The sequence below is a fragment of the Mesoplodon mirus genome (assembly GCF_964341445.2).
Source record: "Mesoplodon mirus genome assembly, chromosome: 1".
In the NCBI taxonomy this organism is placed as follows: Eukaryota; Metazoa; Chordata; class Mammalia; order Artiodactyla; family Ziphiidae; genus Mesoplodon; species Mesoplodon mirus.
Genome location: NC_138976.1, coordinates 72,577,960 through 72,591,552, shown reverse-complemented (window position 1 = coordinate 72,591,552; position 13,593 = coordinate 72,577,960). Strand labels below are relative to the sequence as shown.

At 41.5% G+C, this 13,593-nt stretch overlaps 1 protein-coding gene across 5 annotated transcripts in view; it reads right to left on the bottom strand.

The window, feature by feature from the left end:
* Positions 1–13,593, bottom strand: part of GLIS3 (GLIS family zinc finger 3) — a 533,841-nt gene that overhangs the window by 25,845 nt on the left and 494,403 nt on the right. For all 5 annotated transcript variants that reach the window (XM_082612473.1, XM_082612471.1, XM_082612472.1 and 2 more), the window contains one exon: positions 12,769–12,944. In XM_082612473.1, coding sequence (XP_082468599.1) covers positions 12,769–12,944 — 176 coding nt within the window. The remainder of the gene's footprint in view (positions 1–12,768; positions 12,945–13,593) is intronic.

Here is a 13,593-nt window from a genome sequence, read left to right as displayed (position 1 = left end):
AAACGATGAGTTGCTTATCATATTTACAAGGAAAACTGCAACTAAAAATACAAGAATTACAAGACACGGATTGCCATTAGTATGTTCAGATCTGAAGAGTTCAAATGCGCAGACCCTAAAATAGAGTTATAAGACAATATTTAAACTTGATTTTAAGATCTCTATTCATTAGAGGCTAAACTTCATGAGTTTCAGATATAAGACAAAACATTTGCTGCTGGAAAAAATGTCATTGCTTCCCCCAAAGAATGAAAAAGCACTAAATCTGTAATAATGTTCATTAAACACTTTTCTAGTTTTTTTTTTTTTTTTTTTTTTTTGTGGTAGGCAGGCCTCTCACCATTGTGGCCTCTCCCGTTGCGGAGCACAGGCTCTGGACGCACAGGCTCAGCGGCCATGGCTCACAGGCCCAGCCGCTCCGCGGCATGTGGGATGCTCCCAGACCAGGGCACGAACCCGTGTCCCCTGCATCGGCAGGTGGACTCTCAACCACTGCGACACGAGGGAAGCCCCTCTATAGTTTTTAAGTTAACTGACAGAGAAGTCACAGTAGTCAATGAAACAGAAATTTTCTTGGATCTTTTCCTTCTCTTCAATAAATTTTTGAGTTCCAATTAAGAAAACGAACTGTCATGCTGCCAATGACACAACCTGACTGGCAGGTGAAAGAGCAAGCGAACTACTTAATAAATAATATAGATACCCAAGTAGTAGCTCCCGTTACTTAATTCCTATTATAACTAAACTACATTTAGAGGTCAATAAAAATATTAAAAGATGCTCAGTCACATTACTAACCAAAGGAAAAATCAAAACAACTTTGCTATACAAATTGGCAAGTATTAAAATGATTGACAGGGGGCTGGTGGTAGTGGTGGTGGGATGAACTGGGAGACTGGGATTGACATGTATACACTAATATGTATAAAACGGATAAGTAATAAGAACCTGCTGTATAAAAATAAACAAAATTCAAAACAGTTAAAAAACAAACAAAAATAATAATAAATGACTGACAATATCTAGGGTGGGGAAATGAGCACTCTAATCACTGTTGGTGAGAGTCTAAATTGGTATGGACTTTGTGAAGGAATATATGGCAGTATCTATCCAGCTTTAAAATGTGCATACCCATTCATCCAGCAATTTCTCTTTCAGACATATTTCCTAAAGAAAGAATGCAAAGATATATATATGTGTGTGAGAGTACTGTGTAAACACACAATATACATAAGGAGATTTAATATAGCATTGTTAATAAAAGCAAAAAGTGGAAAAAACCATAAATGTCTTTCAACAGTGGAATGATTAAAAAATGACAAGTTCCCATAAGTATTATACTGTACAATTAAAAAGGAGTTGATTTATATACATTGACCTAGAAAGCAAAAGCATATATTTTGTAAGTTAAAAAAAAGTGGGACTTCCCTGATGGCACAGTGATTAAGAATCTGCCTGCCCACGCTGGGGACATGGGTTTGATCCCTGGTCCGGGAAGATCCCACATGCCATGGAGCAACTAAGCCCGTGCGCCACAACTACTGAGTCTGTGCTCTAGAGCCCGTGAGCCACAACTACTGAGCCTGGGTACCACAATTACTGAAGCCCAAGCACCTAGAGCCCGTGCTCCGCAATGAAAGAAACCACGACAATGAGAAGCCTGCGCACTGCAACAAAGTGTAGCCCCCACTCGCCACAGCTAGAGAAAGCCTGCGTGTAGCAACGAAGACACAATGCAGTCAAAAATAAATAAGTTAATTAATTTAAAAAAAAAGTAAGTCATAAAGTAAAATGCAGAATGTGAGGCCACTTTATAACAGGGCACATGTTATGTACATATACATGCATATATTTCATTTTCAGAAGCATTTTTAAAAACCTAAAAGGAATACTCACCAATCTTAATAATCATTACCTTTGAGCAGTGGAATTAAGGTGAACATAGGCTGGGAAGCAACTTAAACTCTTTATAAGGTTAAGTACCCTAAGTACTTTAAAAAAAATGAACAGGTAAAATTTTTTTTTCTAATTTAAAAAGTCAATAAGAATTTAAAAACTGCATTTAAGGAATGTGCTAAGAATCCAGTAAACTTGGTTTGATGATTTAGTAATCAGGCTTCCAAACAGTTTCTCCCAGCAGGCGTGTGCTTGAGCAAACATGGCACATGAGAGCATGGGCGTGTGCATGCGCGTGGGCACACACACACAGAGACACACAGACGCACCAATACACATACACACCTGTGGGGTAACACCACTGGGGGCAATCAGAGTGTGAGCTATCCCTTCCCTACAGGGACCGTCACGGCTCTTAATCCAGTGGTGAAGAGCATAGACTGTTGTCAGATGGTCCTGGGTGTAGTTTCCAGCTCTACCATTTCAAGATTAAGAAATCATGGGCAAGTTACTTAATGTTTTAGTGATTCAGACTCCTCAGCTGTAAAATGGGAATAAACAATGCCTTCTTTATAGGGTTGTTATGAGGACTAATAAGAAAGGACACTGTAAACATGCACCATACTGCCTGACACAGGGGGAAAAAAAGGCAAACATTTTCAGCAATCAGTATGCAAAATACACAAGACAAGTGGTTGGTGGGAAATCACTTTGTCTCATGAATCATAGTAACTGTATTGCCAGCAGAATTTTAGCCCTGTAAGGAACCTCATCTTTAATGGTTCCACATTTGACCTTCACACAAAAATAATTCCCAAGCTAACTAAAAACTCTTACAGTACTGTAGCTACAGGCATCATCATGAAGGAGAATGAGTGTGGGCTTTGGGGTCAGACTGTGTTTATAAAACCAGCTCTGATATTCACTAGGTATGTGACTTGGGGCAAGGTGCTTAAACTCTCAGTCTCACCTGGGAGGCTAGTGTATATTAATATTTTTATTAATGTTATTGTGAGGATTAAACAATACAAGTGGAAGTATCCAGCACACCCAGTATCTGGTACACAGTAGAAAAATGACAACAATAATAATAGCTCTAATTAACTGAGCATATACTGCAGACCAGGCATACTCTTACACCAACTCTGAAAGAGAAGTATCACTATCCCCCTATTATACTCAGAATTTAAAAAACAAAACAAAGAATCAAAACAAAATGGAAATAGACTCACTGATATAGAGAATGGGTGGTTTGCAGAGGGGAGGGTAGTCAGTGAAGCAGATGAAGCAGACTAAGAGGTACAAATCTCCAGTTATATAAAAAGGCCCAGGGACGTAATATACAGCATAAAGAATATGGTCAATAATATTGTAATAACTTTGTACGGGGACAGATGGTTACTAAACTTGTGGTGATTATTTCATAATGCATGTAAATGTCAAATTTCAGTACACCTGAAACTAATGTAATATTGTACACCAACTGTATTTCAATAAAAATAAAATAGTCAGGAAACTTAGATTCAGGACATTGCATGACTTGCTCATAAGATTCCTATTCAGATCTGCCTGACTCCAAAGTCTTTTTCTGCAGACTTTTCTACAGCTTTTTCTACAGCTCACTGTTTCTCTTCCTTTATCACCTTGGGCAAGTCACAACTTCCTCTTCTGGAAATCTCCTCTTCTGAGATACTGTGACCAATTTGGGGGTATGTAAGCTAGTGGCTGGGAATGCTTTGAAAACTGAAAAGTGCTTTCAAAAACAAGGGACTTGCACCTATGGGCCCTGGGACTGCCTCAAAATACCTCTTCCACAGGGTTGCCACTGATCAGAATTTCACTACTTGACACTCAGTACCAGATGTGCAAATACTCATGAGAAGGAGTATTGCATTAAATTTACCTTAATGTATAAGTGAATCATTAAATCATCCTATTTCCTCTAGGGAGAGGTCCCAGGCAGTTGGTAAGCACTGGATATCTAAAGAGACGAACAGGAAAATAAGAGGAAGTGCCCAGAGAAAAGACAGGCCTTGAAAACTTGATTCCAAGTCACAATTTTGCCAACGGCTGGCTCCACCAACCAGTTTAAGAAACCATGGGCAAAATCCCTCTCTTCCTCCTCCCCTTTTTATTAATTCATATTTATTCAATAAACTTTTATTAAGTATTACCATGTACCAAACATTGTGAGGAGATACAATTCCTGTCCTAAGGAAACTTAGAATTTAGTGATGATTACTTGATTTAGATCTAGTCCTTTAATATCCTTACTGATATATGGGTTTAATCTGTGAGTGTGTGTGCTTGTGTGTGCAGATGCTTAATCATATATGTAGATTATTCACAGTTCAATTTTCCATAATCAATCAAACAGCTCTTCTGATTAAGATGACCATCTTACACACCTGTCATAAAACCCAACATGTTGAAATTCTGACTGCACTCACATACACAATTAAATTTAACTTTTGTTTTATAGAATTAGCACTGTCAGAATTTATCAAGTACTAGCAATGTAAAATTGCTCTTGGGATAATTTTGTAGTAATTAAGTATATAAGAGTAATTAAGAATTTCCCTGGATCTAATCATCAATCCCCAGTACTATATAAGCATTAATAACATCAAGGCTGATACCAAAAATTATTCCTGATTATGACCACTGATGATAATATCAGCTGATAACATCAGAATAACGTGAAGTACACTCATTGGCTCAATCTCCTTGTGAATATGTCACAACTTTCTCAGTGAAGACTATTACACTGTTGATTTATCAATCTTATTTGTCTTCCAGAGATTTCAAGGCAAAGTTGTGACACATGCTTAAGTTCTAAGCAATACAATTTCTAGACTTACTGCTTTATTATTTCACAACCTCACATATGCAGATGTGACTAAATTTCCTGTGGGAGGGAAGTATGTTTATTGTCTCTACAATTTGCCTTTTAAAAAAATAAGCTTTAAACATTTAACACTATAAACTCCCAGAAATGAGATCAGTCATGGCTGTAACCCATAGGGCTCTTCTGGAAAGTACCATTGCACAATCACTGTTAAGTAAACAGCCAACACAGAGGAAGAAGTTAAGCTTGTACCTGCCACTCCATTTCATTTAAGTATCAGTGCTCTGAGGTTTCTTCAGTTTGAAAGATGGTTTGGTTGTTTGGTAGGACAAGCCATTTACAACGTGTTTTGTTCTTGGAGGCCTGTTGGTGTCTGGAAACCTTTTGTTGTCCGCACTGAGGTGGGAAAATGCCACTATTGTCTGGGAGCTCACTGGCCTGCTTCTTCGGGGCCTGCAGGCACACTTAAATCATGAGAAAGACAGCGTATGAACCACAGGAGCCAGGACCAGCAGAGAAGGCTCTGCTTTTCCCCCGCTGCTGCCTTGATATCAAACAGCTCAGGCTGGGGAGACAGCTTCATGGTGATTTCCTAATGAAATCTAATGACTGGACCTTGGATGATGGAAATCTTTGTGTTGGCAGCTGGCAACTCCAGAGGGGTGAAAATGGGAGCAAGCAGTGGAAAGTATAGAAACCTAAGAGAATAGGGAAGAGGGGCAGAAAATGGGGCAGAACCCTCAGAAAGAGGTCTCTAGGCTCTATCACTGATTTCCCAGAGGCAATCAATGTGAATGAATCCATGAGATAGTTTCATTTTACAGATTAGAAGACGGTTCCAGAGAATCTTTGGCACACCCTGTAGTCTGTCTATCCAATAAACATTATTAACAGAACCTCAGGGCCTCCCTGGTGGCGCAGTGGTTGAGAGTCCGCCTGCCGATGCAGGGGATACGGGTTCGTGCCCCGGTCTGGGAGGATCCCATATGCCGCGGAGCGGCTGGGCCCGTGAGCCATGGCCGCTGAGCCTGCGCGTCCGGAGCCTGTGCTCCGCAACGGGAGAGGCCACAACAGTGAGAGGCCCGCGTACGGAAAAAAAAAACAAAACAAAACAGAACCTCAGTTTTGTCGAGCATGGCAATGAACTAAAATACCTGTCTTCCCAGACTCCCTTGCATGTGAGGGTGGCCATGGGACTAAGTTTGGGGTACACCTGTCCTTCACTCTTCTCCCTCACTTTCGCCTGAAACTGAGACAAGAAATGAATGGAGAACATCAGCATCCGTATTGTGACCAGAAGGATGGAAGCCACTGTTAAAGATGGCAAAGCAGAAAGCTGGAGGAGACTGGTGCACCATTGGCTCCATGGGGCTGCTTCTCCTCCATGCACTGTTTACTTTTACATGTCTTGTCACATGAGAAGAGTACACTAGGCATGCTGCTATAACATGATAAACAAATCCTGAGAAGCCCTTTGTTCTGTACAAATGTGTATTACAAATAACAGGCTCTCTGGGAAAACCAGGAGTGGGACAGACCACTCAAAATCTATGAAACCTGCTCATTGCAGGAGTAACAAAATAATCAAGAGAGCATTTGGGCAGCCGGTTCAATGTGGCTGGAGGCTCTTTGGTGCTTATTAAAAATGGACAAAAATGTTGACTGGAAATGATGGCTTGCAGGAACTGAGACAGCAGGTGACAGAACCAGCACTTAGGAAGAATTGTGATCGGCCATCAGCTGAGGGCTGGGCAGGTCAGGTGTGCACCTTTCTGGGGATGCAGCCCCTGGGATCATGCTCATTTCAAATTTTATAGAAAGAGAGCAGAAAGGGATTCTGCTTATGCAGCAGATAGGCTGAGGGCTTCTTCATTTTCTCCTTCTCTTGCCATCTCAGCTCCTCTTGCCTAGGAAAGATCGTGTGTGAACAACCAGAGTTCCACATTATTTTGACATTATTCCCCTATCTACCACTTCTATCTGAGTGAACTGGACTGTTTATTTAAGTCACTGCTGTTTGGGTGTTCTATGCAGACAGTCCAATATAATCCCAAGACTTAGGATGTAATGTTCCTACCTCGCCCATTCCATTCTCTACACAGTGCCCTGGCTGACTTTCCTAAATACCACGCTGGCCTCTTCACTCGGCAGCATTACACTCAGTGTGGCCACAGATCCCGTTATGAGCTGGTCTTGCAGGTTCCTCAGCCTTATCTCCCTCTACTCCACGACTGAAGCTGTATATCCCAGCCATATACCAACTGTCTTTGGCTCATCTCTCTAGGCACACACCATGCTGTCATTTGTGTTCTTGCCTGTGTGCTTTGCTTCCCCCTGCCTGGACTGCCTCTCGCCACTTGGCTTACCCAGTGATCTATTTACCATCAAAACTCTATTCAGTGAAAGTGTGGAGTCCTAACCACTGGACATGCAATGGACTATTACCCAGCCATTAAAAAGAATGAAAAAATGCGATTTGCAGCAACATGGATGGAACTAGAGATCGTCATACTGAGTGAAGTAAGTCAGACAGAGAAAGAGAAATATCGTATGATATCACTTATATGTGGAATCTAAAAAGAAATGATACACATGAACTTATGTACAAGCCAGAAACAGACTCCCAGACTTAGAGAACAAACTTACGGTTACCAGGGGGGAAGGGTGGGGAGGAGGGATAGACTGGGAGTTCGGGACTGACATGTACACACATGTATTTAAAATGGATAACCAACAAGGACCTACTGTATAGCACAGGGGACTCTGCTCAATGTTATGTGGCAGCCTGGATGGGAGGGGAGCTTGGGGGAGAGTGGATACATGTGTATGTATGGCTGGGTTGCTTTGCTGTGCACCTGAAACTATCACAACATTATTAATCGGCTATATTCCAGTATTAAACAAAGCAAAACAAAACTCTATTCACGAAGAAACTCTATTCACCTCTAGGACCCCTTCTCTGACACCTTCTTCTGAATAAACTAGGAGCCTCTGATACATTCTGTTATTGCATGTATCACATTGCATTGATTAAATGACATTCATGTTTGCCTGACAAAAGTGGGTGACCAATAAACACTTGCTGAATTGAACTTGGCCTCTCCTTGATGGGTCCAGAAGCAGGAAGGTTGTGAAAATACTGTTCTAGGAAATCCCACAGCATTCTAACAGCTTGGAGTGAATAGAGCATTTAAAAAGAGTTGATACAAATATCAACTCTCAGGCAACTAATCCAGGCAAAATTCTGAGGCTTGCCCGGGCAAGAGAATGGTCCTAAAGAGAAAGAAAAGACTGAAGAACAAGCTTACATGATTGGAAAGAGTTGTCCTTATGTTTACATCTTAAATAAAAGACTAAAACGTACTAGGAAGTTGCCTTGGAGATGCCACTCAGAGACCTGTAAATGCTACCAGTATTCAAACATTAAAAGAAATGACACCTTATCCACCCTTACTAACGAAGGCAGTATGAATGGATGAAGTGGATGCAGAATCAACAAAACTAAGCTCTGGTCCTGGGTCATCCACTAGGTTAAGGGAACTTGAAAAAGCAGTGCTATTAATCTTTTCAAAGTGTGCCTTTTACAAAATACCTCGTAATAAATATATACATAGAGCACACAACATCTAAGCTCTTATCAATTAGTACACCATGAGCAAAACTCAATGGACCTCATTTTCTTCTTCATCTATAAGACTAAAGCCACTCTGAGTACTAACCTTTCATGGCTCTATGTAATGCAACAGCATCTACATACAAACGTATATTCCATGGATAGATATAAACACATATTTATTTTGATGTACCTTTGACTTAAAAATAGGTAGATTAAGAATGTGGCTTGGAAATGTGGACTTCTTGTTAAAGACGCCTGTTTACTTTGCCAAGGCAGCAATTCCTAGACATTTAATATTCTTCTATGTCTCAGTTCCCATCTCTAAAAATACAGTGATGACATTTTTCTCTGACCTCTACCTGCAGTAGGGAGCACAGAGAGGATGGGGGTGACAACGCTCATTAAAGCCATGAACTTCTTGAAAGAAAGAACAAATATTCACCGTAGCTATCATGTTAGGAATCCCGACACTGCTTGGGGCTTTAAAAATCTACTTTTTTTTTTTTTTTTTCGGTATGCGGGCCTCTCCCATTGAGGAGCACAGGCTCCGGACGCGCGGGCTCAGCGGCCATGGCTCACGGGCCCAGCCGCTCCGCGGCATATGGGATCCTCCCGAACCGGGGCACGAACCCGTGTCCCCTGCATCGGCAGGCGGACTCTCAACCACTGCGCCACCAGGGAAGCCCCTAAAAATCTACTTTTAATGGGGGTGAAGTTCTTAGTTACCAAGATGCTATATAACACCATCGAGCAAACTAGTGCAACCAAAGCTGAAAGGCACGGCCAATAACAGCAACTCATGTAGAGGGTATCTGCTCCCCTCACTCCCAGCACTGTAACGCCTGCTTGAAAAACATTAGATCAATTTGGGCCCTTATCCTAAGGAGTAGTTGATGAGAAGTGCTCATGCCCAGAAAGTTTCACAAAAACATTTTCAGAAAAAATGCTTGAGGAGGAAGTAAGTCTGCGTCTGGATCCCTACTCCCTAAATTCTAGCAGTTGCCCAGGGGCTAATGCATGAACACTCTTTGCAAGCTCTTCACTGCAGCCACTTGCCCATTGTCCTGGGAGAAAGTCATGATTTCCAATTTGCATAACTAATCTTGATCTCTTCCAGAAAGGCTTGTTGTATGTATCTAATTTAGACCTGCTACTGTCACTGGCAAAGTCCACTGGGGTCCCCGGGAAACATAAGACACAACCTAGGTGATAAGATAACCTCTGCTTTTGTGTTTACTTTCACTTGCGTATAGCGGGCCTTGCACTTAATATGTCGGATTTGAGTTCCCAGTGCAGAACTGCTGCACCAGACACTTCAGCTTGGCATGCATTGTGCAGAAGCACAGAGCACGACACTGCACTTGAAGATGAGGATGGCATGCTATTTGCAGAAATGCTGCACGGGACCCCCAGGAACTCCTCCCACTCCTCTGAAGGAGAGAACCCTATAAGGCAGCCCAGCCTCCAGCCTTTCTGGGAGAGCCTGTGCTCTAGAGCAGGAGCCAGAGCCTCTCCATTCTTTGATCAAAGCATAAAGCTTTCCTTTGCTTCTGAAACGAACTCAGTCTCATTCTACTGGCTCCAACAACACTGGGCAGAAGGACATTTGTTGGGGAACAACTAGGGAGGATCGGTAACACTATTAGCAGTTTCTCACTGGCCATGGGAATTTTTAACAATTAAAGTGAAATTAAAAAATAAAACCACAATTTCAAGTTTCAGCTAAACCTGAGAAAATTCATTGTTCAACTAAAAATGAGAAATACGGCAGAAGAGTCTTTTGCTGAGAGGCAGGGCAAAATGATCAGGTAAATCCCATTATCTGTACCCTCTTGTTTCATTATTCATTTGGTGAATGAGAAAGTGTCAATCACTTATTCAGTAAATACTTATTAAATGCCTACTTTGCACCAAGTATTATGCTTGCCCTAAGACTACAAATATTATTCCTATTCTCAAATAGTCTAATAAAGAAAAGGGAGTAGAAGGAAGAACATTAATTAGTTAAGCTCCTGCACAGTGCCAGGTGCTCTGCTTGTTGAATTCTCGTTAACAACTGATGAGAGAAGGTAGGTAAGACTCCCCTCATTTAATGAAAGGGAACTGAGGCTCAATAATTTGTCCAGAGTCACACAGTTGAGTAGATTGGTATTTGCATTCAAATTGGTCTAATTCCAAAATCTCTTTTAGAATTTCTTTAGAAAGCAGAAAAAAGAAGAAAAGAAACCACCCATTATCCTACCACCATGATTAAAAAAAAAACTGTCAACATTTTGGAGAATTTCCGTCCAATATTTTTTCATGCAAGTAGGTTAATTTTTGAAATTTTAAAATGTGTTTTTCACAGCTGTAATCAAAGTGTGTTATACTGCATTTCACTGGAATTAGGACACCGTTGACTGTGAAATGCTCCATTGTTCTATACAGCACCAGAAAGAAAAATCACTGCCAGTTACATGATGCCACTGACTGGGATATGTTCAGATTTCAGCAGTGTTAAAATATGAAGGTAAAAATTGTGTGTCTTAGAATCAGTGACCTATTCTGTATTCCACAAACCCCGAACTCCTGTTGTTTGCCTCCTGCCTGTAGGTGAGGGTGGCTTCAGAGCACCTGAATCTCCCCCACATTAGAAGAGCTCCTTGTCAGGGTTGGGAGGCCCCCCTCAGAAGACAGAGTGCTCTGTTTGTCTTCCTCACACATTCACTGCTTTACGCATAGTAGGCACTCAAGGAATGTTTCTTGCTTGAGTAAACACATAATAAAGCTTGAGAAGAAATTTACTGACAGAAGAAGGTAAAAATTACCACAGGCCCAAGTTTTGTTGGGGAACGGGGGTTTGTGTGACTACTATCAGGGAGAGGGGAGAAGCAATGGATGGAACTTTGAGCCAGAGCCAGTGGCCCTGGGCTTTCCAAGATTCTTCCCTTCCAACAACCTGCCACTGTCTGCATTTTGTCTCCTCGTTGTCTGTCTAGACCCCTGCTTTGATGTTCTTATCCAAACCTAGCTCCATAGTACTGCTTGATTCTGCCATCTTGGGAGGTTATTCACACTTATCCACACAGCTTGAATACTGATTTAGATTTGTTTGGGGATACCACACCACCCATTAATTTCAAGTAATAACTCATAAAGAGCAAACTCAGGAATCAACATGAGACAGATGGAGAAGAGTCATGCTTCTCAGGTGCTGAAACTCTCAGTTTAAATGTATGGTATCCCTTCTGCTTATACAGAAGGTGTGTCTGTCCCTAGGAAATAAAAGGCTATGTATACTTTGAGTCTATATGATTTGACAACTCAACTTTCTATGGATGTTCACTAAGATATCTGCCCGAGTCAGTAAAATTGGTTTAAGTAAAGAAAAGAAATTAAGCTAAACTTAGTTCTCCATGCATGTTCTAGGTTAAACACATTTTGAAAACCATCATGATTCCTCTTGCCTTCCTTCCCTCCTCTTCTTCCATGAACTCATCCAGTATCTATGTGTCTTTACAACACGTGAAGAACTATGCTAAGTTCTCTAAAAGAAAGAACAGTGGGTCAGAAAATTCTGACTTTAGAAAGAAGTTTACACATTACCAGTGAAGACAAGTTTTACCCACAGAGAAGTAAATTACAAGGGAGAGAGAGCATAAGTATCAATAATATCAGAAATACAGGTGATATGTAATCAAGTGTTTAAAGCCAGGAGAGATTACATCCAGCAAGGAGATCAGGAAAGGCTTCAGAGAGAAGTGCCATTTCATCTGGGCCTTGAAGGATGGAGGGGATCTGGGCATATGGGAATGGGGGCAAAGACCTGTGAGAGGAGAGGCATGCACGGGCAAAAGGACTCCTGTTGTTTCCCTTTTACACTGTTTATTGTTTAGGAAGCAAGATGCTGTTGTTAGGGCCTAACCATGAGGTGTTAAAAGTGCTGGGTCGGGCTTCCCTGCTGGCGCAGTGGTTGAGAGTCAGCCTGCTGATGCAGGGGACACAGGTTCATGCCCCGGTCCGGGAGGATCCCACATGCCGCAGAGTGGCTGGGCCCGTGAGCCATGGCTGCTGAGCCTGCACGTCCGGAGCCTGTGCTCCATGACGGGAGAGGCCACGACAGTGAGAGGCCCGCGTACCACAAAAAAAAAAAAAAAAAAAAAGGGCTGGGTCAATGAATGAATCATCACCTTGGGCTGACCACTTGGGGGTGTCCTAAGTCACACCATCTTAGGGTCAAAGCCAGGAAGATACTGCAAGATTTCATGCTGATTAAGTGTGAAATTTTAGAGGAAAGTTATTAAAGCCAAAGCCTAGTGGTGTATAGCAGGACATCTGAAATCCACAACAGGTAACTAAGACACTTGATTAAAAGCAACAGCACAACATCACTTTTCAAAACTCAAGGGACTGTCAGCTACTTGCTTACCATGGACATGGATTCCATTTGGTTGAAAAGAAGAGTTTGTTTCTGGCTGATAAGACTTCAGGTGTGATGCTGAGGGCTGCTGGGTATGGGGAGGCTGTGTTCTCTGCATTATTGAAGGAGGAGCTGGAACTCTCCGGGGGCTGATGTGGTGAGGAGATGGAGCAGAAGGTGCAAACCTGAGGAAACAATTATAAAAGGAAACATAAGAGATGTAAAATAGCAGGAGCAAAGACAAACTCTTCAAAGCCAAATTCTAATTCCCTCTTCTGGCTGTAAAAGAGTGTGACAAAAAGCCCTTTAAAAAAAACTTAAGACTTTTCTTTCCCATTTTTAACCACTGACTTCTCAACTGAGATATTGAAGGAATAAAAGAGATCAACAAAGGGAAAAATCTAGTCACAGTCTGAGTTTGTCAAGCTTCTTAAAATGCATTTCAAATACTCTGGGTTTGGTGAAATTCAAAGCACATCTTTTGCCAGACCCCTTTTCTGCTAATTTTTAGACCCGTTTGCATTTTAAGGGAAATTTAATCTGTGTGTTTCTGATTCATTTACACTTAGCTCATAAACATTTTGTTCTGTAAGACATATTTGAGGTCCAAGAAGTGTTATAAGACTTTATTATAAGCCTCTCTAGTCCTATTCTCTTTAAACAATACATTTTCTTTTGCCAAGAATAAATTAACTTAAACCTCAAAGGTCAACTGTGGTTTGAAATCCAGAACCCAAAAAGATCTGTGTGGGTTCTGTGCTTGGCAAAGAACATTGCCCGGGGTGTAACAGGAACCTTACACACGATTTGGGACATCTTTTGCAGTCACAGGGG